This window comes from Anser brachyrhynchus, assembly GCF_964034855.1.
Source record: "Anser brachyrhynchus genome assembly, chromosome: 4".
NCBI lineage: Eukaryota > Metazoa > Chordata > Aves > Anseriformes > Anatidae > Anser > Anser brachyrhynchus.
This window is the reverse complement of record NC_137698.1, coordinates 16,799,986-16,825,876: the sequence shown is the minus strand read 5'-3', so window position 1 is coordinate 16,825,876 and position 25,891 is coordinate 16,799,986. Positions and strand designations below refer to the sequence as shown.

Sequence of the window (25,891 nt, the reverse complement as noted above, 5' to 3'; positions counted from 1 at the left end):
CTCTCGAGATAACTAACCCAGCACAGGACCACGGCCCTACATATCCTAGCTACTCACTGCTGCTCTTATGTACGTGCTCTTCATTCCCAGCTGGTAACACATGAAATACTCCTAAGGCATCAGTCAGCATTTTGAGGCAAAGTCTCAACACAAAGCATACCGCAGGAGCCTTCTTAGGCTCCTTAGGCTTCTTCACCAGTATGGAACCAAGACCTCCTGCTTGTTGTGAAGCTGCCTCTTGCGCCCCTTCAAAACATATCCGCTTATCCCTTGTGGTTATTTGGAAGCCCATCAAAAGGAACCTCTTTGGCCGACCAGAAAGGGATACTTAAATTTTGTAGCTTCACTCAGGTCTCATCTCAAAATAGTTTAAGATCAACTCTTTCCAGGGTAGTACAAACAAGCCACTAATTGGGTTCGCTGAGGGGCATAATATCAATTATGCATTGACGAAGTGTTGTTAGAAAAAGAGGGTGCACAATCACTCCTCTCGAAGAAGATAATCCGTTTTTTTCTGTAGAAAAAAAATCAACTATTAAAGTTTGTCACAAAGGCAATCCCACATTCAGAAGTAATTTCAGAGTGCCAAGTAGAACAGAAACCCATACATCACACCTCTATGTATGTAGATTAAATGAAAACAAAGTGGGATACCATAAGCATCATGCAAACGTGGCTCCCACCAACTCAAAAGCAAAACCACCTCTGATTTTGCAGAAAACAGGATGGTAAATTAAAATCTAGCTTTTCTCTTGGCAAGTTATACAGCAGCTTTCCAGAAGTAACTGCATTAGCTTCTCTGTGTGAGGTTGGGTCTAACAGACAAAAACACTGAACAATTTTGCAATTTCAACAGAGTAGAAAACCCAGCATTATGGATATAACACGTGCTGGCCTTTCAGCTGCAGCTGTGGAAATTGGATAGCAGTACCTCGAGCTTACAGCACTACATTTATTAGACTAAGAACTATTATGTGCAAAGAAAAAAAAAAAAAAACACAAATTAGGGAACTGTCAGCTACCAAAAAGAAGAAACTTAGTGTCTTCAGTTTTGACAACATACTCCCGTTTGTGACATAGTTACTTGTTACACAGAATTTAAAAATGAAACTTGTGTATTTATTTTTCCTTTTCACAGAATATGATTTGAAATCCACCATTTGCTTTCCAAGCCTGATCATCAGATCTACAAGGAAAGGCATCAGGTACTAACAGATTCTTGAACAGGTTTTTCTTCATCATCTCCTTCCATTGTTTCTTCTTCTTTTTCTTCTACTTTCTCTACCTCAGGAAGAAGTCCATCAAGGTTCAATAGCAAGCCTTCACTGGTTGAAGATCTAATAACCAACTTCTGCACAAAGGGACCTACAAAACAAAGGACGCCACCAATTTAGTTACTCCAACACTTTTTGTGTCTCCAGGCTGAGTTACCTTAGTACTAATCTAGATCGTGTCAGGTGTATGACAGTCACAGAACGGTATGAGTAGACAAATCATTTCAGTACAGACAGTTTAACATGCACCCTGCCAGATAGGGCTCAAAATGCACTTCACACTCTGGTGCTACAAAAAGGTAGTAACACAATGGCTACCTTATTCCTTCAGTACCTCACCAGCAGTTGACATAATTGATATTCCTGGGCCTTGGAACATACAAATCAAGCTACACACACATACACAGTCTCCTCTAAAGTATAGAAAAAAATCAAGTCAATTTGGAATCTAGTCTGACTAGCAAATTACAGATGGGAAGTTCCTGACAACCTAACAGCTTTTCTTCCAGCAGTCAAATACACCAGCCTAGGATCCAGTTTTCTGAAGAGTGCCTTGGGAAGCGCTTGACATATAAGCATAAGTGAAAAGCCTGCTTTTTAAAGGCAACAGGCATGCCATTCCACGAACAAAACCCTACATTTTTATCTACCACAACATGTAGCACCCATAGCTTCTGCATGGGTTAAGAATGGTGCTCTGCTATCCTGTGCTCTCCAAGAAATTATTTGGGTATTACAAAGCAGTGGAAATAATACCGAGCTCAAGGCAGAAAGTCCAACACATGCTTCCTCCCTATTCCTCCTCCAGAGCAGCAGAGGGAGCAATGCAGGAAAGTTCTGTGAAGTGCAGTCTGATTATCTGTCAATCACATCTGCATTTTGGATTGAAGCTGCACAGGAGGCAAAGGTAAGGACAACAGCATGCATTTGAGGAAGGGGCTGCTGAGGTAGGCAGCGGTTTTCAAGTTCCCTTTGGATTTGGAAAGGAACTGAATAAAACCCAGACTGTGGAGGAAAAGGCTAAGATGTTGTGGTTATTTGTAACACACACATATCCGATCAAGATGATTAGGAAGCAGTAGAGATGATACATGTCTGATAGCTAAAATAGAGCCCCTAGTACAAAGAAAAAAAAAAAGCAAACCAATCCCATAGAGCAGGAAGAATACATTTCAAGGTGAGAAACCTAACAAGTCAAAAGACTGAAATAAATGATGATAGATATATTAACACAACACACTCTTCCCACATACAGCAAATAACATTCTCTCAGGTCAACTCCAATCATCCTTTCATCTTCATGATGTCAATGCCATCCCTACATAGCTTGGCTTCTGAGTGTTCACAATTCCTTATATACAATAATTAAGCCCTCTTTCTAACATTTTAATCCTAGTAAAGATGACCACATGGGCACTGAGTTCATTTCCAACCCTCCCACTCCACCCCTCACTGAGTGGTCAGGTCAGAACAACCATGTCAAAAAAAAAAAAAAGCTGCTGTAGGCTCCAAAACACATTACAATTGGCTTTCCCCTATTTGCAACTTCACAAAAATTAACTAGCCACCTGTTGATCGCACAAATATTCAGGCGTGCGTGATAGAGAGCACCAAAATAGCCCAAACAATCCTATTTCAGGATCCTACCAACAAATGCTGAAGGAGTCTTTTGACAAGAGGCACTACAGAAATAACCCAATTTCTTTGTGGAGGATTAATTAGAACTACATTATACTCTGAGAACATATGGCTGGTGGTATTTTTAGCCTTGCATTAGATCAAGTGACTTGCAGAGGGATGCCTTTTTAGTGGTAACTGCATAGTTGCACGAAGACACACTACTACATATGGAAAATCTAAAACGAACAGAAATCTGTAAACGAAGCGACTGACAATTAGCAAGCCTACCTAGATTCCCTTCCTGTAAAGATATGTTGAGGACCACGCTTGCTTCCTACAAATGGCAAATATTTTTGACCAAGCAAGTAAGAACAAGACAAAAGAAACACACCACAGTCATCAAGCTTGATACCAGCAAACAAACAGAAACGTTATCAAGTCCAGAACGGCTTACCCTTACTTAACCAAGTTGGTGTAGTTGATATATGAATCTCATCAATAAAAAAAAAAATCATGACTTTCTGCTTTTATTTAGTTTTATTTTTAGTCAACTAACCCCTTATACTTTTATTTGGGATTAAATGCTTCCAAAGGCTTGTTTAGTTTGCTTTTCACGGTCCATTCTGTTTGTACAGTCAGAGCATCAGTGGAAGAGACAAAATTTGACTCTTTTTTGCAGACATTAAACCAATATTAATATAAAAATTGGTTGGTTAGATTACAGAAGGCTATTCTTCCCTAGAATTATGTTTTTAAATCACTGTTTCCACTCCAGTAATGCAACTGACATCTGTTTTACATTTACTTCAATATGAAAAAGAACAGCTAGTATATTAGTTGGTCAAATTCTTTACAAAAGAACAGTGAGCAGAACCCACAGGAACAGCATGCCGAATTCATGCTTTTACTCCTTTGTAACATGATCATTCAGTTAGAGAAGGAAAAGAAAAGATTAACAGCTTTGCACCAGGAACAGCAGAAATTTAAAAAACATCTTGGCGACAGAAAAAAATGGTTGTATATATTCAAACGGGTAGTTAGTATCAGACTAGATGTTAGCTGAAGCACTGGCGTTGTCTTAAGCAACTGCAGGTGGATTCTGGGTTCGGATTCTTTGTATTCAGCTTCAAGTGGTGTAAACCAATCCACCCATACCCTGAAGACCCCCATGTCTCACAAGGATTCCAATGTATTGTTATAATCCATTTAAGCATCAACCCGCCAACTCAGTTTTGTACATCATCTCACTTCTTTCCTCACACAGACACTTCTGCAGTGCAATGAGAGTTCACGTCAATAAGAGCAGACACTATTCATGTCCTTAAGTGCTGTCAAGCTGTCAAGCGTTAATTCACTGAGTAGCCTAACAGCTCCCTCCTCCCGTCCCAAGTAGACAAAGCAATGAGGTCATTTAATGACACCCTGGTTAATAATCATTTCTTTATTTTGTTTCTAGAGCTTCAACTAATAGACTGGAAGAACAGCTACTTACCAGAACTTGATGGCTTGAATTTGCAGATATCCTCTAAAATTGTTTTTAGATTGGCAACTATCTGCTCAGTAGGCATATCCAGCTGAAAAAGAATAATGCAGAATTAGCCATGGTGATACTTAAACCCTTAGATTAATAAATCAGTATGTGCTGGGTATGAACATATTTCATTTGGATACATCTTGTTTCTCTGTATCCCTGTTAAAAGAGTTACAAATCCCATTAATGGCCTCATCAAAATGACTCTGAGAAGTATACAAGGCTGTATTTTTATCGTTATTTTCCTTCTCTCTACTCATGACATTCAATTATTCCATTCCCATGACTCTGTATACAACATGTAGCCTTAAAGATGTTTTTAAAAACAACCCACATAAAAGTGCTTTTGTGAAATAGTACTGAAATTAAGTATTAAATATGGGCCCCCAGCATAAGAAGGATGCAGGGATCTGTTAGAACGGGTCCACAGGAAGGCCACGAAGTTGATCAGAGGGCTGGAGCACCTCTCCTACGAAGAAAGACTGAGAGAGCTGGGGATGTTCAGCCTGAAGAAGAGAAGGCTCTGGGGTGACCTCATTGCAGCTTTCCAATACTTAAAGGGGGCTTAAAAAAAGAGATGGAGAAGGACTTTTTGCTCAGGCAGATAATAACAGGACAAGGGGGAACGGTTTTAAATTGAATGAGGGAGATTTAGATTAGATGTTAGGAGGAAATTCTTCACTCAGAGGGTGGTGAGGCGCTGAACAGGTTGCCCAGAGAAGCTGTGGATGCCCCATCCCTGGAGGTTCAAGGCCAGGTTGGATGGGACATCCACCGTAGACTGGTGGCTCCTGGTTCTGCCCGACGTGCTCACGTAACGAAGTACTTACACACTACTTCAGGCACATAAGCAGTCCTCACTGAACAGATCACAAATACTTGGGAGTAAACCAACACTGCTGCTAAAAAATTAGTATCTCCATCTTCCCTCATCTATTAATCACCTTAAACCACAACTGCTATTCATCTCACCTGGAGTCTCTTCAACAATGAGCAACTCACGAGGAAGAGACGCACAAACCTGAACACCCTCGGGTCAAACCCAGGGCTGACTTCTCTCAGCTCCTGGAGAGCTTAACGCACGTTTCTCAGAGTTAATGTTCTGCTAGCGTTAACGCCCTGCTATGCCTTATTTAATCTCCCTGGTCTCACCCGTATCACCCAGACATGTTTATGAAGTCTTTTTCTAGAAGTTTCAGAAGTGGAATTAAGAAAAATGAGCTTGCTTTTTTTTTTTTTTTTAAACAGAATTAGCTTTGTTTCAGTGGAGTGTACAGACATCACTCGGTCCCGCCTTCTCCACTCCCTCTCAATGTAGCACAAGCAGGTTTTAACAATTCACTTGTCCATAAAGGCATGCATTACAATAGAAATCTTGTTATACTTCCCTAGTCTCCTCCCAGATTTGGTCCATTAATTTCTTTTCATGCTCCTCTGGCAGACTTTTGATCCAAATGCCATTCTTCTGTTACACAGGCCAGTAACCATTCATCTTTATTACTGTTAGGCTGACTGTGAAGTGCTTAATCTTTCATAAATTAACAGCTGTAAAAATTTGTTTGCTAATGCTGAGCATTTCACTTCACTGACAGACTCACCATGCTGTACAGAATTCAAAATAAAGGAACACTTGCAACAATTTCAACAATTATAGTAACTAATTAGAAGCTATATATAAAGGCTTGAACTGTGTTTGCTTCCTAATCTTGCACTAGGTTCAAGTCTCAAGCAAGCCTCCAATTGTGCAACTTGAGTGAGCTACTTAATATTCATCATCTGTCACCAAGCCTGCAAGAACACAAAATATACAGAACTAGCAAGCTGCTCTAAACAGTAAGTTACAATTTCTTCTAAGAACTATAACACATTATGAGAGAAGACAAACATGTCAAAATATGAAGACATTAGTTAATATCCCCTGTTTGATACTACAGGAAAATAGGGCAAAGCGAGTTACATTCCATCATGCAACATGACACATCCCAAGAGATCGTGTACCACAATTTTCTTGAGATGCAGATGGCTCCATAATGAAGACAGGTAATGCCCAAAGGGTTTTAAGTATTTCAAAGTAGCTTCTACATCACCAAAGTATCCCACAGTAACTCTTGGTGTGCGCACAGTCACTGTGTATCAGCACTTAGATATTTAGGTTAATTCTAGCCTTCCCCAAACTGACAGAAGCACCCTGGACCAGATCTCCAAAGCTGCACGAGCTGCTCTGCTCAGATCGATTCCGGTGGGACCTCAACATCCAAGTCCTGAGCCACCCTGACAAATAACAATGCCTCCAGAGGGAACAACTATGAATTTATTTCTAGTCCACTTTGTATAAATACAACCTAACCACAATGGAGCTTGAAAAGATGGCAGTATGTGCTAAAACCAGAGCGCAGAACTGAAGCGTTACCTAACTATAGTTTAGGTCGCTTCTCTCTAGAGCAGCACAAGGTGCTGTAAGGAGGTACAGAGAAGTTATTTGTTCTTTCTGGGGGGAAGAAACAAGTTTCTTTAACAGGACCTCTCACTACCTCTGCTGCCTAGGCAGAAGCTACCTATGAATATCCAGCACTGTACAAGTTTAACCAAAAGAGATGATGTTTAAAGCTCCATTCACAAAGTCCCAAAGCTTCTAATCTACTAGAGGATCTTTAGAAGGCTGCAACTGAACACACAGAAGACCCACTCAGCCATTTGGTGGATACATCTGCAAATGAAGAACTAGAAGATGCCCCGCTATCAAAACACTAGCTTTAAGTGTTAAACTGCGCTTAGGGAATTGTATCAAGAGATCAGTCGTGGCACTACACCTGCTCTACTGATTTGACTACAAGGGCTGTATGTAGGGAATGCAGCCATGGCAGGGCAGAAAAACCTGACAATATAAAAAAAGTTATCAATACCAACAACTCAGAACACTGTGGTAAACAGGATTATCACCAGCTAGTTAACTAAACGCTCTGGGAATCTGGGGACCGGAGAATCAAGTCAAGCTAGCTACAGAAGTCATTTAGACACAGCAAAGGTGCTTTGCATGGCAGAATCTGTACAGAGAATGTGCACAGCATGGGAGGAAGTGGGATATGCCCAAAAAGGAACACGACGTTTGAGACATTCGAGCTCAAGAGCTGTAGGAACCTCCCTCCAAAAACAGTGAGACAGCCAAGTCTTCCAGATGCTAACCTTAAAGGCTGAAAGTAACTGTTGCCTTATACACCCCAGCTGACAAAAAACCCTTCCCACTCCTTGGTGCAGGGAAGAGGTGTGATTTGAGAGGTTCATGATCATGCTGTAAGATACTTAACGGTCTGGGAACCATCATGTGGAAAGACTTATTTGGTAAATATGAAATAAAGAAGCAGCATGTATGATTTATGCATCCAAAAGGCTATACATACACATAGGTTTGCTGTTGTTGTTTTTAATTGAGCAACAAAAAATAAAGGTAATGCTAAAAGGCTTCCTGATGGGAATTTCTATCAATTTCTTCAGGTTGCGACTTGTTTTACAATGGTTTCACTGCCTGGGCTAAAAAGCAAAGCAGAACACCACCTACCTAACCACAAAGCTGACAGCTCTGAAGTTCAAGTCATGCACTAACATATGTACAAACCTACACGTCCACTGCAATCTGCAACCAACTTACACAAATCCAGAAAATGGCTAGCCCTGCACATTAAACAAAACAAGAAGCATGCCAAGGCAAACCAAGGAAGAATGGCACATCTGTTTGCCATTACCTTCTCTGAACATCTCTGGTGCACCAAGATAAAAAAGCCCTAGTCCAGGCATACTGCTGTTGCATTTCAGAAAATGGACGTGCCATCTTTCCCAAAGTTAGACAAGGTCTAACAGTGTACAGCATTGTACAAAGTCTAGTTTTGGTTCATCTATAAAAGATAATGGTTTGAAACTCCATGATCCTTTCAGTTAAGTGACAAAGTCCAGTAGCCCTTCCTTTTATTTAGAAATAACCCTCTTCACATATTTTTGTTATTGAATGGAACTGTACTTGACCATCTCAGCTACTAACATTTTAGTCCCTCATATTTTAAACACTATTGAATCAATTAGAATAACTTCTAAACATAAATGAAAATACTAGCAGGTACGGCACCCCTGCATCAAAAGGAAAACCCCGTAGCTGACATGCTGAAGCTGCCTCATTTCCCTCATAAGCAAGGGTTATGTACAAGAAACGTGGTTAGGTATTAACTTCCAAGTGTACCAATCCAACTGTCCTCATTCCTGTGTCCAGTAAGAGTCCTGTAATACTACCTGCATTGCCATGTTTGTTTTGTTCTACTCATTTCTGCCCCAAGGAGGACAAAGAGAGCCTTTTTCCTCCTCTTTTCCATGCCATTCTAACAGAACAGTCACTTTCAGTTCAGAACAGAGTCATTTCACACCACATTCAAGAAATTTAAAGGAGCTATAAAGCTTGTGCCTTGATCTCAACGTTCACACGTCCTCTTCTTCAGGCAACCAGGATGAAGGATAATGTAAGCTCTAACATGTAGTCCTAAAATAATGCCCTCCAGAGAGCCTCATAGAGTGGGGCAGATCAGTCTGCCCTCTACTTCCAGCCACTTTACCTCCATGGTGGCATGGCCAGAACACCCATGTATCAGCACGGATCCACCTACGCATTTCCAGCTCGGTCTCCAGCTGAGGGTCTTCCCACCTGCAGTCATGAGGACTGGGGCTCCCACAGTGAAGGCTGCAATCAGCCAGAAATTAAGAGTTTTGGCACCTTCACTCAGAACTCAGGTTCCAGCTTTTCTGAAGACTTACAGGGCAATGCAACCACTAAAAACTGGCCGTTTCAAAAAGGGAACTGGAATTTTTATGGCTTTATCTCACGGCATGTCAGAGACCTGGGCTGCCTAGCAGCCATTCAGCCAGAAAGCTAAATCAGTTCTCAAGGCACTTAAACTGGGCTTACAGTCGTGGCATCTGACATGGGGGAAATCTACTCCAAGTCCCATACTACAGCTCTCATAAGACAATCTAACAAGAACAGAAAACCCACAGATCCCCAGCATTTCACGGTTTAGCTCCATCAACTCCAAGATCTAGAGTTCCAACTACCAACAATACTTTATTTTTTATTTCAGTCAAATGTGAAACAAGTTCATGAAGAGAGACATGAGTTCACAGCTCTGTTTTCTGAGCAAGTACATTTTGTCTCCTGGTGCTACTAAGAGATGAACAGAGCCCTGTTTTACCTGTTAGCAATGGTGAGACATTTCTGGAGCACAGTAAGCCGCCAAGCAATTAACAACGGTACTGTAACCAGCATCCCGTAACAATATGTAACCTCTGTATGTCTCTGCATTATTCAAGTAAAACCAGATTTCCTCTTAATTTCAAGAGAAGCACTTGACTCGGCTGAACTCCAAGAACTTGTCCTCAGATGTCTCTATATAAAATGTTAACTAAATCTCTTCAGAGCAGGTTTAGAGCAACTCCTAACAAATTTTACTTTGCACTGCACCAGCATAATAAAACGACTCCATTTTGCCATAATTCAGGGAAGTCAAATGCCTCTCATGACAGCGAAGGCGGGAACTGGAACATCTCTGCTTTCAGGAACAAAAAAAAAGCCCCCAAACCAAGAGCTAAGTGCTGACAAACGTGGCAGATGAACATTTCCACAGAATTGGAGAAAACATTTAGTGGACAGACAGTATCAGTTAAAGAGCACTGACCCATTTTGTGTTGCCTTGCTTTCACTGGCTTCAGCTCAGTTATGAACCTTCCCAAGAAGGTCAGAAGGGAAAGGAAAAAAAGCATTTCTCTGTAAGAGCCTGGTGACCCTGCAGATATCCTTTTCTCATCCTGGCACTCAAGCTGGTTGCACTTCTGAGATACTAGCAATGTATAGGAAAGAAAAATGCAGGCACAGAATACCCCTTACTGAGGCTGTGCCCTTGGTCCTCGCTGTTGTAAAGTGCTGTTTCCTGTTCTATAGTTTACTTCGCTATGTTTTTCGCCATCCTCAGTCCTTGTTTTGTTCCAAATTCAAGCCTTTTGCCATATAGGATTACTAGGAAGACATTACTTTGGTATAGCACATACCATCAAGAGTTCCGCAAGACCTTCAGCTCTTGCTGAGGTATGTATTGTAAGGCTCAATGTCCCTCACAGCCTGCAAGGACACTGACACTTCTGGCCCTCCCGACGCTGACAGACGAGGGAGGTAGGTGCTACTGCCAGTGCAAATTGCCATTTCCAGCCTCAACTCATGATTTCCACTCACCAAGTTTGAGAGGCCTCTGGTTCAGTACACCTCTCTCCACACTCCTAACCCTGTAAAGGAAATGGTGCTCCTGTGCACGTCCCTCCCCAAAATGTATATCCTTCCAAACAAACTTTTAAGTCTCACCTCAAAATAACCTTCCTGCATTTCACAAGAGAACTGCTTCCCAGGCAGCTCCCTGCACAGACACAGAAACAAACCAAAAACTCCTTCCTGGTGTCACCTTTACATTTTCTAAAGACAACACCTCCAACTTTGGAGAAAGAATACTTCATAGCAGTCAACAGCAGCCTATCCCAATTCAAAAGCTGTGTCAAAACCCTCAACAAAAATGACTTCAAGCTGCCCTCTTCAGATAGCATGATTCTGAAGGAGACATCCCAAGTGTCTCAGTTGTCTCTCTTCTGCTCTAAGCTCTGTGTCTTAAAAGATGATTTTACATTCTTGGTTTCACAACTTCAGATCTACTAATTAGACTTAACTATTGCCAACTCCTGGGCTTTTCAAAGACATCTCAATTACTCACTACATAAGAAAACACCACTGAGGCTGCTGACTTATGTGGGAGGGCGGCATTACTTCAAGCTATGGGCCATAACTGAACTAACAGGCAACATAAGACAGCAAGCAGCACTAAAGGGAAAAGCTCTCTTTGAGAAACACCAGCTTGGCAGAGTCCCAGAAACATCTATGCCACTGCTTGGAACACAGCAATAGATCTTTACACTTCTGTGTAATTCACAAATGATTATTTTCTCACTGACAAGGTTTAAATTTAAAGAGCTCTTGATTTAGTGGTGAGCAGACATGCATAACCACTCAAGGCTTCCACCACCTCCCAGAGCCTTGCCTGTGCCAGCTTTCCTCCCAGCGGCGCTGCACAAACAGCAGCACAACTAGGTCAGGCACAGGAGAGCAGCTACAGAGGGTGGAGACATTTTACACGAGCCGTAACCACAGTCATCCTCTGGCGTCCAACTCCCTGAACACGTCACTTCCACTGCGGTGGAGTCACCTCTGCCACGGAGCTGATGTTACCTTACCACAGCTCAACTGCGCACAAGTAAACCCCCAGCACGCTATTTCCGATCCAAGATTAAGAGCTCATTCACAAGAACCTGCTATTTACTAATTATAATTTAAAAAATGACATCTCTGGCTGCACCGTAGCTTCAGAAGTGCTTACAGAAATGCAGGGCCTGGGCCACCCAAAGAACCTAAGGTGCCCTGTAACGCCAGCAGCTCATGGCAGTAACAGGACGTGGTTTAAGTCTCAGAAACTCTAACCACAGCAGTAAGAAGCTATACCAAGTACAACCAACTGCAATTGCACGGAATGCTGTCAAGCTATCCGAGTTTTGATTGTTGTTATTAAAAAAAATTATTAAAAAAAAATGTTGTTGTTTTTTTTAGATTAAGTGTGAAAAAAACTTTCAAAGATATTTAATTTGCAAGTATTTTAAAGGCTGATCAAGAGGATTACAATTAAAGTAGTCCAAAGCAAAAAATTAAAGATATAGAATACAGGCAAAATACTTGAAAAGTATTTTCTTTTTTTTTCTTTTTCCATTTTATCTATGGATTTGAAGTGTTTTATGTAGTCACATCAGACTTATAGACAGCTAAAGATACCTCCTGCCTGTATGAGAATCTAATACATAACACATTTTGGGAGAATAGTCCTGAAAACCGCAGTTTTGAGGTATTGTACAGAAGAACAAGCCCTTTAAATTCATATGCACAACTCACAGGAGCTAGCCAAAATCAACAAACTTGCTTATCTAATATCACCAGCCAGAACTGCAGAGAACACAAGTCTTGTGAACTTCCTTTCTGTACCAGTATCAGTTAAAGTTACAAACGGGTAGGATTACAAATAGACAAAATAGAATGGAAGTAAAACAATTTGGAACAGGAAAAAAAATACGGAAAAAAGCTTAAGAGCCTATAACAAGAGAAAAGACACCCTTCAATAACCCGGTTTCTTATGACGGTAGTCAAAGCGCAGATTAATTTTACGTTTCAGGTATGGTGCAAACAGTTGGTTTGTTTCCTCCCCTGAACCAGGACTAAAAGTTCTTAAAATTAAACCATGACTAAAAATTTCCTAAATTAAACCAGCCTTTAATTATTAGGTTCAAGTGAATACAGTTTGATCCAGAGATCCCACTCTTGGCATCCTTAACTTCTCAGCATTAGATATGTCTTGCTTCCAGTGGAACCAGCTTCCATCACCATACTTCAGTGACATACAAGGCTCACATCAGCTGAACACGTTGCACAAGAAACAGTAAAGTTCTTTTTAGTCAGTGAAATAACACTTAAAATCTTGAGAATGCACAGGTCAAAAACTTTTCTTCCCTGCTTTAATACTAACTTCAACTCTGCTCAGTAGAAACACTTAAGAACTCTCCATACTTACTCTTGCTATTCTCGTCTTGATCACGCGCTCGTCTTCCACCGTGTACTCTAGACCTTCTCTAAAGAGTTGTAGCATTTTGGGGATATCGTGGCCCAGAGAATCTAATTAAAGACACAAAATCTGGTTAATGTTTATGAGTAGGGCATAACATACTGCTAGAAAAGGGAGAACTCAATGTTTCAGCTAAAGCAGTTAAACTCCAAAGAAAAATGTAGTTTCATGAAGCACCCTCACACATCTTCTATGAAAATCTCTCTCCATATTCATTCCTTCCTCATCAATCAGCAGACATTAATAGATGATATAGTAAAAAAAAAAAAAAAAAAAAGTTAAGTAAGATTTCACTTCCAATAAAGAACCTGTGAAGAGCGTACATAAGCAGTCATTATTACCTAATTCCTAATATAATTAGTTTGGAAGATCAGAACCTACTGAGTTAAATTTAGAATAAGCCCCAAGCGTCTACCTTGAAAACAAACACTCCACAACTGTGCAATAGCAAGATTACACACTACGTGAAACATCCTGGCCCAGTCCAGCCATTGAACAAGTCAAGACAGCTGTTTTGTTATCTCAGCTGCAGCTCATCTGACAGATTTACAGCACCACTCGGTTGCTTCAACTACAAGTATTATTTCTCCCACATGCCTTTGAGTGTCTCCAAGAGAAAGCAGCCACCAATAACCTACAAACCAAGCAAATTTGTAATGGCGTAACATAACTTTTGTTTGTCCCCCGAACATCTGGAGTATTCTGTTGCAATGCTTTGGGCAGGTTCGTATGTTTGCCTCAAACATTTAGGAGGCTAAAAACACTGCCTGCAGCCTGTAAAAACATTGTTAGGGCAGCAGGGGAAAGGAATTTGGTTCAAGATTTAGCGTTTCATGCAACTGACGCTGCTCACGTGAATAACTTTTTTCCTGTGTTTGAAAGACCCCCGAAGTACAGCAAAAATAAATCAAGTCAGCAAGGGAGACAAAATATTCAGAGACATTTGATGCTGTGAGAACCTGATCTGAATAGGAAGTTTCTCGAGCATAATGAAAAGGGAGCAACCACACAGAAAAGTTAACAGGTTATACTAACAAGAAGCATAAATACTGTTATTAAGAAGCACAGACAAGTACATAGAGCAGTCATGTAGCTGGGATCCAAACAACTGTACAACAGTCAGACAGCGCAACTATCTCAGTGAACATCTTTTTTTCCCCAAAGTTGTTTCTATTTTCCTACGTAACTTCACTCCATAAAGTTTGCAGTACTATTACAGTTGATCAGATATTAACTCACACACACAACTAGTTGACAAAACTTACCTTGACCGTAATCCCAACGTTTTTGTTGCAGGGGAAAGGCACAGTACTAGGTTCCTAAAACAACTTTCACATATGACAAAAGGAGTGGCTCAGTCATATGCAGTCAAATACTCAGTGTAATTATATGTCCTCATGAAAAAAAAAAAATCACCTCAAGAGTTAATCTTGTCCCAGTACTTAGATTTATTAAAAAAATAAAAATGCTTCTTACTTCTTTTTGTGCTGGGGTATTTTCGTCTTAGCTTGCCTCTTAATGGTATTAGTTTAGGCATTATTGCAGGAACAGCTACATAGGAGTCCACTTGGATTTCATCTTCCAAAATCTGCAATAAAACAAGGTAAAATATATTTAGGAACACAATAAATTAACGAAGTACACAACTTCTATGCACAAAAATGTCAGAGCACAGAAACCAGTATCTTACTCTTTATATTGGCTGCTAACCTCAAGCTAGAGCTTGCTGGACATTAAGTTCTTTGCCCCCTCCCCGCTTGGTCACTGTTAAAAGCTACAATGTTTAATTTAGATAATTCTTAAAAAAAAAATAAATACCCATTTGATTAATTCAACTCCTCCTACAACAGCAGCTCCATTCTCTCGAGCTATTTCAGCTTCTTGCTCATTCTGTTGAGAGAAAAAGAATTTATTAGCATCTGTACTACCAATTAGTCTATATCAACAGCATTGGATAGGTTCTTTACCTTGACAACGGGATGTAAGAACGGACTATATACTAGTTAAGAAGGGAAGAAGAGTTTAAGACAAACCAGAGATGAAAAAAATATATCTAACACTGGCGATTTAGTATTGGAGCAGCAACCCCAGTTCACTTCCAGTCCTAATAGAAAGCAGTATTCAAGCTTTCAGTTTCTTTCTGGATAAAAAAAAAAAAAAAAAATCATCCCTTTGGGGAACAGCTCTGTCCCATGCCCTTTCTCTCTGATCGTCATCCTCTGGAAGCTTCAACCAATCATCCACTAGGTGGAGTCAACATGTGCCATTAATCAAAGCTAAAAGAAAAGCATGAAGCAGGCTTCTTAAAACCACCATAAAATACGGCTATTTACTTCTGAAAGTGCTATTAAACTATTGCTTCAAATAGCATTTAGAAGTCAACTTTGGTTTTCCTGTTTTCAAAGAACCATCAACTAAATCCAGGGCACTTCTCTAGAATCATTTCATACAGGTTATTTTGTTAGAAAGATTAACAGGCGAAGAACAACAGCAAAGAGACTGAACTAGCCTCACACAGATGCTACAAAGGCTCTCCACACCATTTCACATCACTGATCTCCTAGCACGGCAGATGAAAGGTTTGGGGGTGAGGCGGGGCAGGGTATTATTTAGATTGGTTGTCTATATTTTTTATTTGAGAAGTTACTGAACACCACCGCCACTCAATGGCGAGCCGTTACAGCATAAGCCACTGCGAGTAACTTCTAATTTGCACTGCCTACTAAGGCTTCAGACAGCAAGGTTAGACATGACTGCTAAACCAAACTGTCCACCTTTATTACAGGATAATCAAAGTTTTTACTCTGCAAACAGACTTCAATAATTTCTCTCCCTCAGTCACACCTACGCAGATGTTCACTCCCTGAGTGTATTGCTAGAATAAATTACGCATACGTAGATATATCAAGATGAAGGAAATTCAAGGTGGTTGTTAACACATTAAGGCGCTGCTGAAGATGAATCCTCAACAGGCTTGAGAATCCTGCAAAGCATTTAGAAAGCCTTCCCAACACAAGGTACAGCGCATACAACACGACTAGATCCCATGCAAGAGCATGCTAGGTTCATAGCACATATAACTAAGTAACTCGTGCTTACCCACCTCTGTGAAAACCAGGACCTTATTCACTTCGTCTGTAAAGCGATATGGAAGAAGAACGGTGCTTGCAAACGGATCTACTTTTTTCTAAAAATAAAGGAAAATATTGAAACAAAAAAGAAATCATGACTTCAGAGCAAGTCATACTAAATAATTTTGCACCCACACAAATGCACAGATGCAAGCATCTTTGACTAAAACATTTTTAACCACAATATACTTGCACGTAATAATCATAATAAACCAGCACAATGCACAGATTCTGACTGCCTTTGTAGGTCTGGTTTGGAGTAGCAGAATCTAGACTTCACCAACATAAAAATACATGATTTATGTATGCTGATGCTTGCCCAAGAGAAAGGGGCTGGGGTCAGTGACTCCTGCACGTGGAACTGCTGCCACGCTCAGGTGCCGACAGTAACGCACAGGGGGGTTCTGCAGTCACAGCTCATTTACATTAAGTTTCTGAGTAGGTAGTGGCCAATGCAAAGCATCAGCAAGAAACGTGTCTCTCACCAAGGCTTAAGAATGCCTCACTGCTACTGGAAGCAGGAACAAGAGGTCTGTGAAAGCATAAACTTATCTAGCTCTAAGTGACTCTGGTATACCAAAGGGATATTTAGTTACACGCACAAAGAAAGAAACTTTAAAGAGACCAAACTGTTTTCTAGCTCTGAGGGAAGGAGAAAGAGTTTCAGGGAAAATCTAAACTGGGCTAGGTGCCTTTGAACTGACAAAAGGGAAGAATGGCAATAAAAGCTAAAATACTCCACCAAGACAACACTCAGACCAGACTCCTAACAACCTCCTCTGAAGCTGAGAGCGCAAGAAATGTCACCTAGCAAAAATTTGTCCACACTTTTTCCTCATTTCTTAACCAGCATCCTCTGAAGACTTGCAAGGACACCATCCACTTTTAGTGTCATGAAAAGTGCTCACATTGACATTTCCACTTAACGTGAACATGTCATTAATCCAAGCCAGAAAAAACAAATAGCTGCAAGAAACTCCTCCAGAAATGATGGTCTTAGCAGCTTAACAGGAATCCTGGCTCTCTTGCACTTCACCAAGGTAACAGAGCAAGTCCCTCTGCTCTGGATTCAAGTCCAGTCTGTTATACTGACTAGGAACTGGTACCAACTGTGGTCAAGGGAAGTGAAACTATCTCCCAGTAATTGCTGAAGATACCGGCAGCTCTTTGGCATGCAGCAATGTAAATAGGGGTCTTGCATGAACCCCAAAGATCCCAGGGAAATAAATGATGAAATAAGGTTCTTCAAAACAACAACAACAACAAAAAAGGCTTCCCTTTCACTGCCTCTTGGTATGGAAGAAGAGCTGTGTATGCGTAAGTGCCTTCACTCCAACAGTACCCACAAAAAACATCATAAGCAAACAATACCCTACTTTCAAGGCGCACGACTGAAAAACAAAAATAAAAATATGGCAGGGGACAGAGATGGGAAGAAGCTAATCTACACTTCTCCCTGTAACAAAGAATCCAGAACAAAATATAAGCATGATTTTGGTAACACACCTTCAATTGGAAAGCCCAAACAAATGTGAAGTTCAGTTTGATCTGTTCTGCCTGGACCTGATTTTCAGTCACATAATAGCCCATCTTTGAAATTCTTGAAGGTGCTTACCTTGACCCCAAGAATTTGAGCCGTATTTAATAAGCATACACACAATAAAGGCATAAAGCCACCTGCAAAAGCAGACTGTACTCTGACAGCCAAACAGAGCAGTTGGAAGAAGCAGCTGAGAAGGCCAACAGAAACATCTACTCTACATTTAAAACTCAGCCTTCCCATGTTACAAAAAAAATCAGAACACCTCCTTATCCTCTTTGAACTTACCTTCTTCTGCAGTGCCGTATCTAGAAACACATTAATATACACATACTGTTTTGGGTATGTGAAGTCTAGTTCCTGAAATTTCTTTAGCATACCGACAGCCTCTTCTACATTATAGGATGGCCGCTTGTAAAGCCATGTCAAGTACACATCATCCACTGGCTTGCTCATCAGAGGCCGCCTGATAATTCCTTTTTTCTTTTTTGTTTCTTCCTGCTTGGCCTTTTGTGAACCTCTTTTTGCATTTCTGAGACAAAAAGAAAACAAACACCATTGTTAGATCATCAGCAGAAGAGTTTGGCACTTGCTCCAAGAAAAAGAAGTAAACACTGTCATAGGTCAGTTAATTAATGAGTAGTTACCAAGGTAGGCTCTACACATAAGAGCAAGTAACATCCTTAAATTCACTCCAATCACTTGTCTCATATGGCCAAGACAAATCAAGCTTCCAGTGGAGTTAACAAACACAAGCTCCAGTCTTTAACTCCGCTATTTTGAAAGGCTCTCAAAATGAGGGGGAAAAATAGAGATAGAAAAGGATGCTCCATTCCTCTATTAAAATGAAGGTTAAAATTGAAAAAGTTAACTATATTCCAACGCTCTTGGTGTACAGCATGCTCCGCTGTTCCGCGCACAGAACGCATTTTTCTTCTCCCACTTATGCAGCAGTATCAGACTTTAAGAAACATCAAAGCAATCTAGGTGTCTAGCTGAGGTCACTTGGTTTGTTCAGCTTGGGTTCCACACAAGGGTCAGGCGCTGAGCTCTGCTCTCTGGGGAGAGCGACAGGACCCAAGGGAACGGCACGGAGCTGGGACAGGGGAGGGTCAGGCTGGGTGTTAGGGAAAGGTTCTGCACCCAGAGGGTGGTCGGGCACTGGGACAGGCTCCCCAAGGCGGTGCTCACAGCACTGAGCCTGCTGGAAATCGAGAAGTGTTTGGACAACGCTCTCAGACATCTGGTCTGATTTTTGGGTGGTCCTCTGTGGAGCCAGGATTTGGGCTCTATGATCACTCTGGATCCCTGCCAGCTCACGATATTCTGTGCTGTGATTTTATGATAACGTGAGGCAAGAAGAGGAACGGTCTGAAACCAGTTCCATAAGCTCAGCAGCTTCCAAGCTGACACGATTCCTTCAGCTGTAACCCAGCCATCCTTTTCAAAACCACATAACAAAACCCATCGGGTTCCCCCCCCCCCCAACAGCCGTTGCACTCCTTACTTGAACCACTACCAAAAACCCTCCCTGCGGGCCCAGCCCTGATCTCCCCTCTCCGCACTGCTTCCCTGGGACCCCACTGCCTGCGGGAAGCCCCCCGAGAGCAGCTCGGAGTGAGGGCAACACCTCACACACCACCACCACGGCCCCCTCAGGGGCAGCGGGACCCTCCTGGACTCAAAGCCCAGCCGAGGGGCAGAACTACGCACTCACTTGGCGGCCGCAGCGTAGCAGCAGACGGGCTGCGGGGGGCGAGGCGAGGCGGCGGCGAGCGGCTGGCGGAGCCCGGCCAAAGCCCATCGGCAGTGCGGGGCCAGAACTGCGGGAAAAAAATAAACGCAAACGGCGCCTCAGCCAGCCGCCCGGCCGCCTCCTCGGGCTCCCTTCACCCCCGGGCGGGTGAGGGCGAGGAGACAAGCGGCCGGCTGGACGCAGACGAGGCCCCGGGAGCCGCGCCCCCCCCCCCTTCACCTCTCCACACGCAGCGGCCGCTGCCGGCCGCCATCTTGCGCGCCCGCCGCGCCGCCCCGCCGAGCCTGCGGCGGCGCCACCGCCCCGCCGTCCCCCCGAGCGCCGCTGCCGGCGCCCAACGTTCCCCCCGCTCCAAGGTCCCTCCCACCCCCTTCGCTCTCTGCTTAAAGGCCGGGGAAAACGGCGCCGTCCCGGCATGGTCCGAAGGCCAAGCACCAAAAAAACGCCCCTCGGGGCTTTCAGGGGGCCGGGTGGCGTGATGTGTGTGAAGGGAGGGTTTGGGCGGACAGTATTAAGGGGATCGTGAGGCACCGTGCGCCCGCCGCCGTGCCCAGATCCCGACAGGCCCCGCATCGCTTTGCCATGGCCCTGAGCCGGTGGCTGCCAGGGGAAAGGGTTTAAACCATCACGGTTTAAGCTGACAGCAGCCAGAAACCTGAAATGTGCAGTACAGATCTTACCCATAAACATGCTAAAATAGAAACAAGGCAGAACGAGTCGCGGGAGAAATGCACCGCGTGAGTCACTGCCAGCCTGCTGCGGCTACTCCCCGATTTCCTCCTGCTTCCCTAGCCACAGTGCTCACAACCAGGGACATTTCCATGTGGAATAAACTCCCCTGTGAGTTAACATCAGCTGCTCTGCTCCAAAATGATATGCTGAGAGTCCCTAACAAAACTCTGCCTGCCCCAGACATCGGCTGCCAAGTCAGGGACTGATGTCCTCCAAAGCTGCGCGGTTTGTGTAGCCAGGGTGTCAGCCCTGGTTTAAACCTGCTGCATCCTGCAGCCGCTCCCAAGCCTTGCTGTGCTCATCTGGAGACACTCGATGCTTCTGGCTGGGAAATTCAGCCCTGCCAGAAACCCCAGTTCCAGGGTACGTGGCTTTAAAAGCCACGTTTGTGCTATTAATAACGGAAACAGTTGTCAATTAATTCCCAGTTGTTCCAAATAACTCAAGAAAGCTATTTTCTGGCCAAAGTCACCCTTGCCCCATTTCAAATGTGTTTGGAAAAGATCTGTCTGGTCTACAAAACTACCTGTGGAGCACGTAAGGACTCTGTTTATGTGGATGCTGAGCTGCTCCAATATACACCATGCGCTATATTCCAGTCTCTTGCTCACTAAAGGGGGACCACTTATTTCACACAGACGTGCTTTTGGCTACAAACATGCTGACTTCTGCAGTTTCATTCCCTCCCTGATGAACCTGGGACCAAGAATATTCTCCACATTCTTTTTTTCTTAGAACTCCGAAGAGAGGTTTATCTATCTCTTCTATTGGTTTGCTCTGAAGTGTTTGTGAAACATCTGACTCACATTGACACTGTATGTTTCTCTTCTGAACAGTGTATTTTCCAGTAGCACAAGACGAGTCTAATTTTTCCCTGTAAGCTTCTTACTGACTTTAATAGACTCTGACGGGGGCCTAACCCAGTCTGCCGTATTCTCTTGCTGTTTCAGTGCCTTTGTGCTCTCCTGAGTAAGAGGCTGCCACACTCGCTGGAAGTCTGACCTGGAAGGGGTCTCAGCCCAGATCACCGTGCCCCTTTGGTGAAGAAAGAAATGCAGCTTTTGTCTCTACAGGGACCACGGGTAATGGGTAATGACCCTGCTGAAGGCCTGGCAGTTGTTTTGCAGGCAGCTGTTTGATGTTTACATCTCCTCGTGCATTCCCAAATACGGCAGGGAGCCCCTCGAACTAGAATAGTTATTTTTAAATCAGAGTAGCTGATGTTATGTGCACATGCAAAACATGGCATAACAAACCCGATACAGGTTTCTCCAATGTAACTGTTCACTCTGTATCCCAGGAAAGGATCCAGGAAGATGGGAAGGTACAAGGATGACAGGAGGAAGAAAACCTCCTCAGTTAAAAAGTCTTAATGACAAGTGAAAAAGCACAAAATCCAAGCATGGAGGCAGATCAGGTTTGGGCAATGGGGTTTCTTTTTGGATGGGCAATAGGCACCTACGTATCCTATAGCGGTGGCAAACGTAATACAAGACTTACCATGCGGGTCTGCTTAATATGCACCTGTGATCGGGTATCAACCCGCATCCTTCACCCTGTTCCTCCATGACTTCTGAATCCCCTCATGAGCTTCCCATTTGTTCAACAAAAGGTCACTGCTGCAGATTGTGGGTTTTGGCTCTGTGGGGAAACACAGGCTCACGGTTAACTTGCTAATGATTCTTCCGTATCACCTGTACAGATACTCTGAATACCTCTTGTGCACAGCACGGTGAGGAACACAGACATAACAAATTTATTCTGCAAAGGAAGCAGGGCCTTGGGGAGGCTGCGGTTTGCTGTACAAGTGGTGGGGGAGCCCCCAGGAGATGCTGATCCTGCCAGCGGTGACCCCGGGCAGGCCACTCGCAGAACCTGGTTTCTCAGTTACGCTCCCTTTTGAGAAGGGAGGGAAACAATACCTGAGGTGAGGGTGGCGAGGCCCTGGCCTGTAATGGGAGCTGGGAAACCTACAGAATGATTAACCCAGGCAGGGGAAAAAGGGAGGGCACAGTCCTCCTTCACTGGTCCGTTTGTATTTTTCAGGGGAGAGGAGTAATGAGTGAAACAGTTAAAGGCACCAATATCAAAGAAGTCAGTACCAAAGCCTTTAAAAGGCTGTACATGATCTTTCTCCTAAGAAAGGCAGGCCACTAAACTTCTATTTGAAGAGTCTTTTTCTTTCTCCCTCCTTTCTCTCTGCCCTGCTCTGTATGTCCGTGCTTGCTCCTGATTACTCATTTCCTCCATTTGCTAACAGAACCCCTTGAAAAATCGTGGAGGCTCCTTCCACACTTCTTGTTCTCTGAGCATAAACGAGTCCAGCATGAGTCTAGACAGCTGCAGAAGAACTGAGTTTCAGTAAGAACTGCTTGTCCTACCCTACACCTCCCCAGCTGCTTGCTACGAGGTACCTCACAGGTACTTCCTGGCAGCTCTATGCTGCTTTTGTTGCCAGTTTTCCCTCCTGTGCTATCCCACAGAATGAGCACACGAAGACCTACACTCCTCTCCACCCCTGGTTTCTTCTTTTTCATTTTTTCTGTTTTGAATCCATGCTCTGTCCTCATGCAACACCCCTATTTTTTCTCTTTGAACTTGGGAGCAGCCCTGAGAAGAAGGCAACCTCCAACTTTGGTGTGCCCAACTGGAGAAAATGGGCTCTAACACTGGCACGCCGTTTACCTGCGTTCCCGTGCTTCGTCCGCCCTCAGACACGGGCCTGTACAGCCACAGCGTGGGCGCCCAAAAGGTTTTGCAGCAGACAGACGCTTCCTTTGGAGAAACAGAGGTGACGAATGTGAGCTAAGACACCACCTACACCCTCAACACTCGGCTTTTGCCTCACGCTCGGCGAGGGGCCCGCTCACCCCGACATCTGCCTCACTTCCTCAGCTCGGCAGGCCTTTGCGGGGTGCCCTCTTCACGCAGGCTCTGGAAAAGGCTCCTCACTGCAATTAACGGCAACAATTAGCTGCGGAGGGCTGCTTACCCTCACTGCACTGGGGGGGCACGGGGTGGCCTCGCTGGGGTCGTGGCACCATTTTGGGCTGGGGCACCGCTTCGGGGTCCCGTCACTATTTGAAGGTCCCGTCACCATTTCGGGATCCCGTCACTATTTGAGGGTCCCTCCACCATTTCGGGGTCCCGTCACTATTTGAGGGTCCCGTCACCATTGCGGGGTCCCGTCCCCACTCGGGGCTCCGAGCACCCCCTCCCGTCCCCAGCACCGCCCGCCCCGCTCCCTCCTCCTCCTCCCCCCGTCCCCACCTCCCTCTCCCCCGCCCTCCGCGCCGCCCGAGCCCCGGCCCGCTCCTCCCCGCCGCCGCCACCGCCGCCACCGTCTCCCCGTCCCCGTCCCCGTCCCCGTCCCCGGCGGGCCGCCGCCTGCATGTCGTTGCTGCCCGCCGCCCCGCCGCCGCCGCCGCCCCGCCGCCAGCCGCGCCGGATGCAGGTGAGCGCCGCCGGGGCCTGCCCGGGGAGCGGGGCCGCCATGTCGGGGCCTGCGCCGCCCCGCCGGCCGCGGGGAAAGGGGAGCCCGGCCCCGGGAAGGGGAGCCCGGGGTTGGGGGGGGGGAGCAGGCGAAGCCGGTTCCCCCTCCCCGTGCCCCACGGGCGTGGGGCGGGCTGCCCGCTGCGGGGGGCTCGGGGGGTTCGGCTGCCCGGCCCCGCGCCCTGGCGGAGTTTGCGGGGACGGGGAGCGGGGGCTCGCTGTGGAAACTTGCTGGGGAACGCGGCGGGGAACGTGGCCTTCCGAGAGCCCCCCCGAGCCGCCCGCCGTGGGATCTTGGAGCAGGCCAAGCGATCGCTTTGGGGAGCTGTGACTTGTCGCCGGGCGGCCTGGGGTAATGGGGTGCTGTCAGCGTCGCTGTCACCCCCACGCCACGCTGTGCCGCTTGGACAGGCGCGGGGACGTGTCCCCGCCACCTGCAGCCAACCTGAAGGGGAAAACACCTCGCCTCGAGGCTGCTTCTCGCCTGTGTGGACATGGCCGATAACGAAAGTGACGATAACGCGGCTATTTTTAGCCCCCGCCGTTCCTCTGAGATGTTTGTGCCCCGGTGCACGTTTTTTAACAAAAAAAAAAACACAAAGTGTGTTCCTTCTCATAACGCCTTCTCTGTGACAAAACCCCAGGAATTCCTAGAAGCTGCATCCGAATTTGGAGGGCCAGAAGGCTTTGACAGGGGAGGAGCGTGGCCTTTACAAACACAGCACAGCCGGTGACTTTATTTCTGTGTTCTCCCCATAAATACACCGAGTTACGGTGAAATTCGTACAGACGAGCACCAAAACACAGCCCGCACGAGGTGCAGCCATGCGCTAGCAGTGCCTCATGGAAGGTGGAGGCTGGCTGTACGTGCGAGGCTCGCTTCGTGCCAGCACGGCAGCTTGACCTGGCTTCGTCTCCACTCCCACCCTGCTGCATCTCGGGCCGGCTTCTTGTTATTGAAGCAGCTTTGCAGCGACCTGCGGGACTGCAGACGCTCACCTGGAGCTCACTGTGCTCCCTCGGAGGGTAGCAAGGAGTTATTTACGACTTTATCCCGTAATGTTGCTCCAGAGTAGATCAGCGGTGCATGCTTGTGACATCTCGCTGCTCCATGCCCTGGGATAACTACGTGCATCACCATATGCATGACCCGCAGTGTCGTGTTGATTCATCCGAACAGAACTTATGTTCGAGCATCCGCTGGGGCATGAAATCTCCTTGCCCGCTGTCTTCAGAGATGATTGCAGATGATAAAAGGCCTGTTGCAGTTTGCCTGTTCGGTTTAACTGAACAGTGGGAATTTTGCCGTGCTTTGCTGCCTGCCTCTCTCCGTCTGCTAAACGCATCCCGTCAAACACTTTCGGTTTTGTTCTCTTCTTGCTGTTAAAAGCAAGAACTTTTTAGCACCATGAGTGCTAAGGTACAGCAGAACTTAATTTATTTGCTTTTGCCTTTTCTTCCTGCAGGGGCTCTTGCTTTCTAATTTAGTTTGTGAATGTAAAGTACGATGTAAGTGGATGATAGGTATTGCCGCATTCCTGGGCTAAGTTTAGGTTTCTTCTCCCCTCGGAAGCCAAGATGCTAACATGCCCACGACACAGGAGCAAGAATGCCGATCGTCAGACTGTTTGTTGGAAAAAGTTCTTTTGGCAGCGGCCTGAAAAACGCGAAACTTTGCAGATTCACTTTGATCGCTGTTGAGCTTCACACCAGGTCTATATGGCAAACTTCTGCTGGCACAGCTCTGTCTGCGAGCGTGGTGACGAAGTGTGACCCGTGACTGACATAGCTGTGCCAGCAGAAGCCCCAGCTGTAGATGCAGTTATCTGCACAAGTGGACTTTTACTGATAGAGCTTGTTTTCGTTTTTAAGGGTGTTTTTTTCCCTATGCTGGTAGCAGTGGCGTTGTCAGGAAAGCACAACTCTTGCAGGGCAGGAGGGGATCTGGTGTAATCAGCCGTTCGGCTGCCTGACTCGGAAGGCACGAGCGGTCAGTCTGTGTTTCGTGTGCGTGGCTCTCCTCTCCCCGCCCGTCGTCACTAGGGGCTCGGTAACTTCTGCAGTGGGAACTCTCCGCAAG

The 25,891-nt window shown here is 44.9% G+C and overlaps 2 protein-coding genes across 4 annotated transcripts in view; one reads left to right on the top strand and one right to left on the bottom strand.

Annotated features, from left to right (window-relative positions):
* Positions 1 to 1,097: 1,097 nt before the first annotated feature.
* Positions 1,098 to 19,954, bottom strand: MRPL1 (mitochondrial ribosomal protein L1). Its single transcript, XM_080590439.1, has 9 exons — positions 19,807 to 19,954; positions 19,549 to 19,654; positions 18,120 to 18,363; positions 16,264 to 16,347; positions 14,979 to 15,050; positions 14,637 to 14,748; positions 13,110 to 13,210; positions 4,387 to 4,468; positions 1,098 to 1,365 (listed from the first exon to the last, which is right to left on the bottom strand). Exons 1-9 carry the CDS (start codon positions 19,838 to 19,840, stop codon positions 1,202 to 1,204), a joined length of 999 nt encoding a protein of 332 aa, XP_080446565.1. The 5' UTR covers positions 19,841 to 19,954; the 3' UTR covers positions 1,098 to 1,201.
* Positions 19,955 to 23,588: 3,634 nt separating this feature from the next.
* The window catches only part of CNOT6L (CCR4-NOT transcription complex subunit 6 like), a 34,972-nt gene continuing 32,669 nt past the window's right edge, over positions 23,589 to 25,891 (top strand). Inside the window, exon 1 of one of the 3 annotated variants that reach the window (XM_080590412.1) lies at positions 23,589 to 23,773. In XM_080590412.1, the coding sequence (XP_080446538.1) occupies positions 23,711 to 23,773 (63 nt within the window). In that variant the 5' untranslated portion in view covers positions 23,589 to 23,710. Of the gene's footprint in view, positions 23,774 to 23,853; position 25,891 lie in introns of those variants that run through there. The other 2 variants (XM_080590414.1, XM_080590413.1) reach the window with 2 other exon arrangements.

Coding starts and splice junctions, on each gene's coding strand:
- MRPL1 (XM_080590439.1), bottom strand. CDS start 19,840: ATGGCGGCCGGCAGCGGCCGCTGCGTGTGGAGAG. Junction 19,655..19,806: donor CGGCCGCTGCGTGTGGAGAG/GTGAAGGGGGGG, acceptor TTTTTCCCGCAG/TTCTGGCCCCGCACTGCCGA. Junction 18,364..19,548: donor TGCTACGCTGCGGCCGCCAA/GTGAGTGCGTAG, acceptor TTTTTGTCTCAG/AAATGCAAAAAGAGGTTCAC.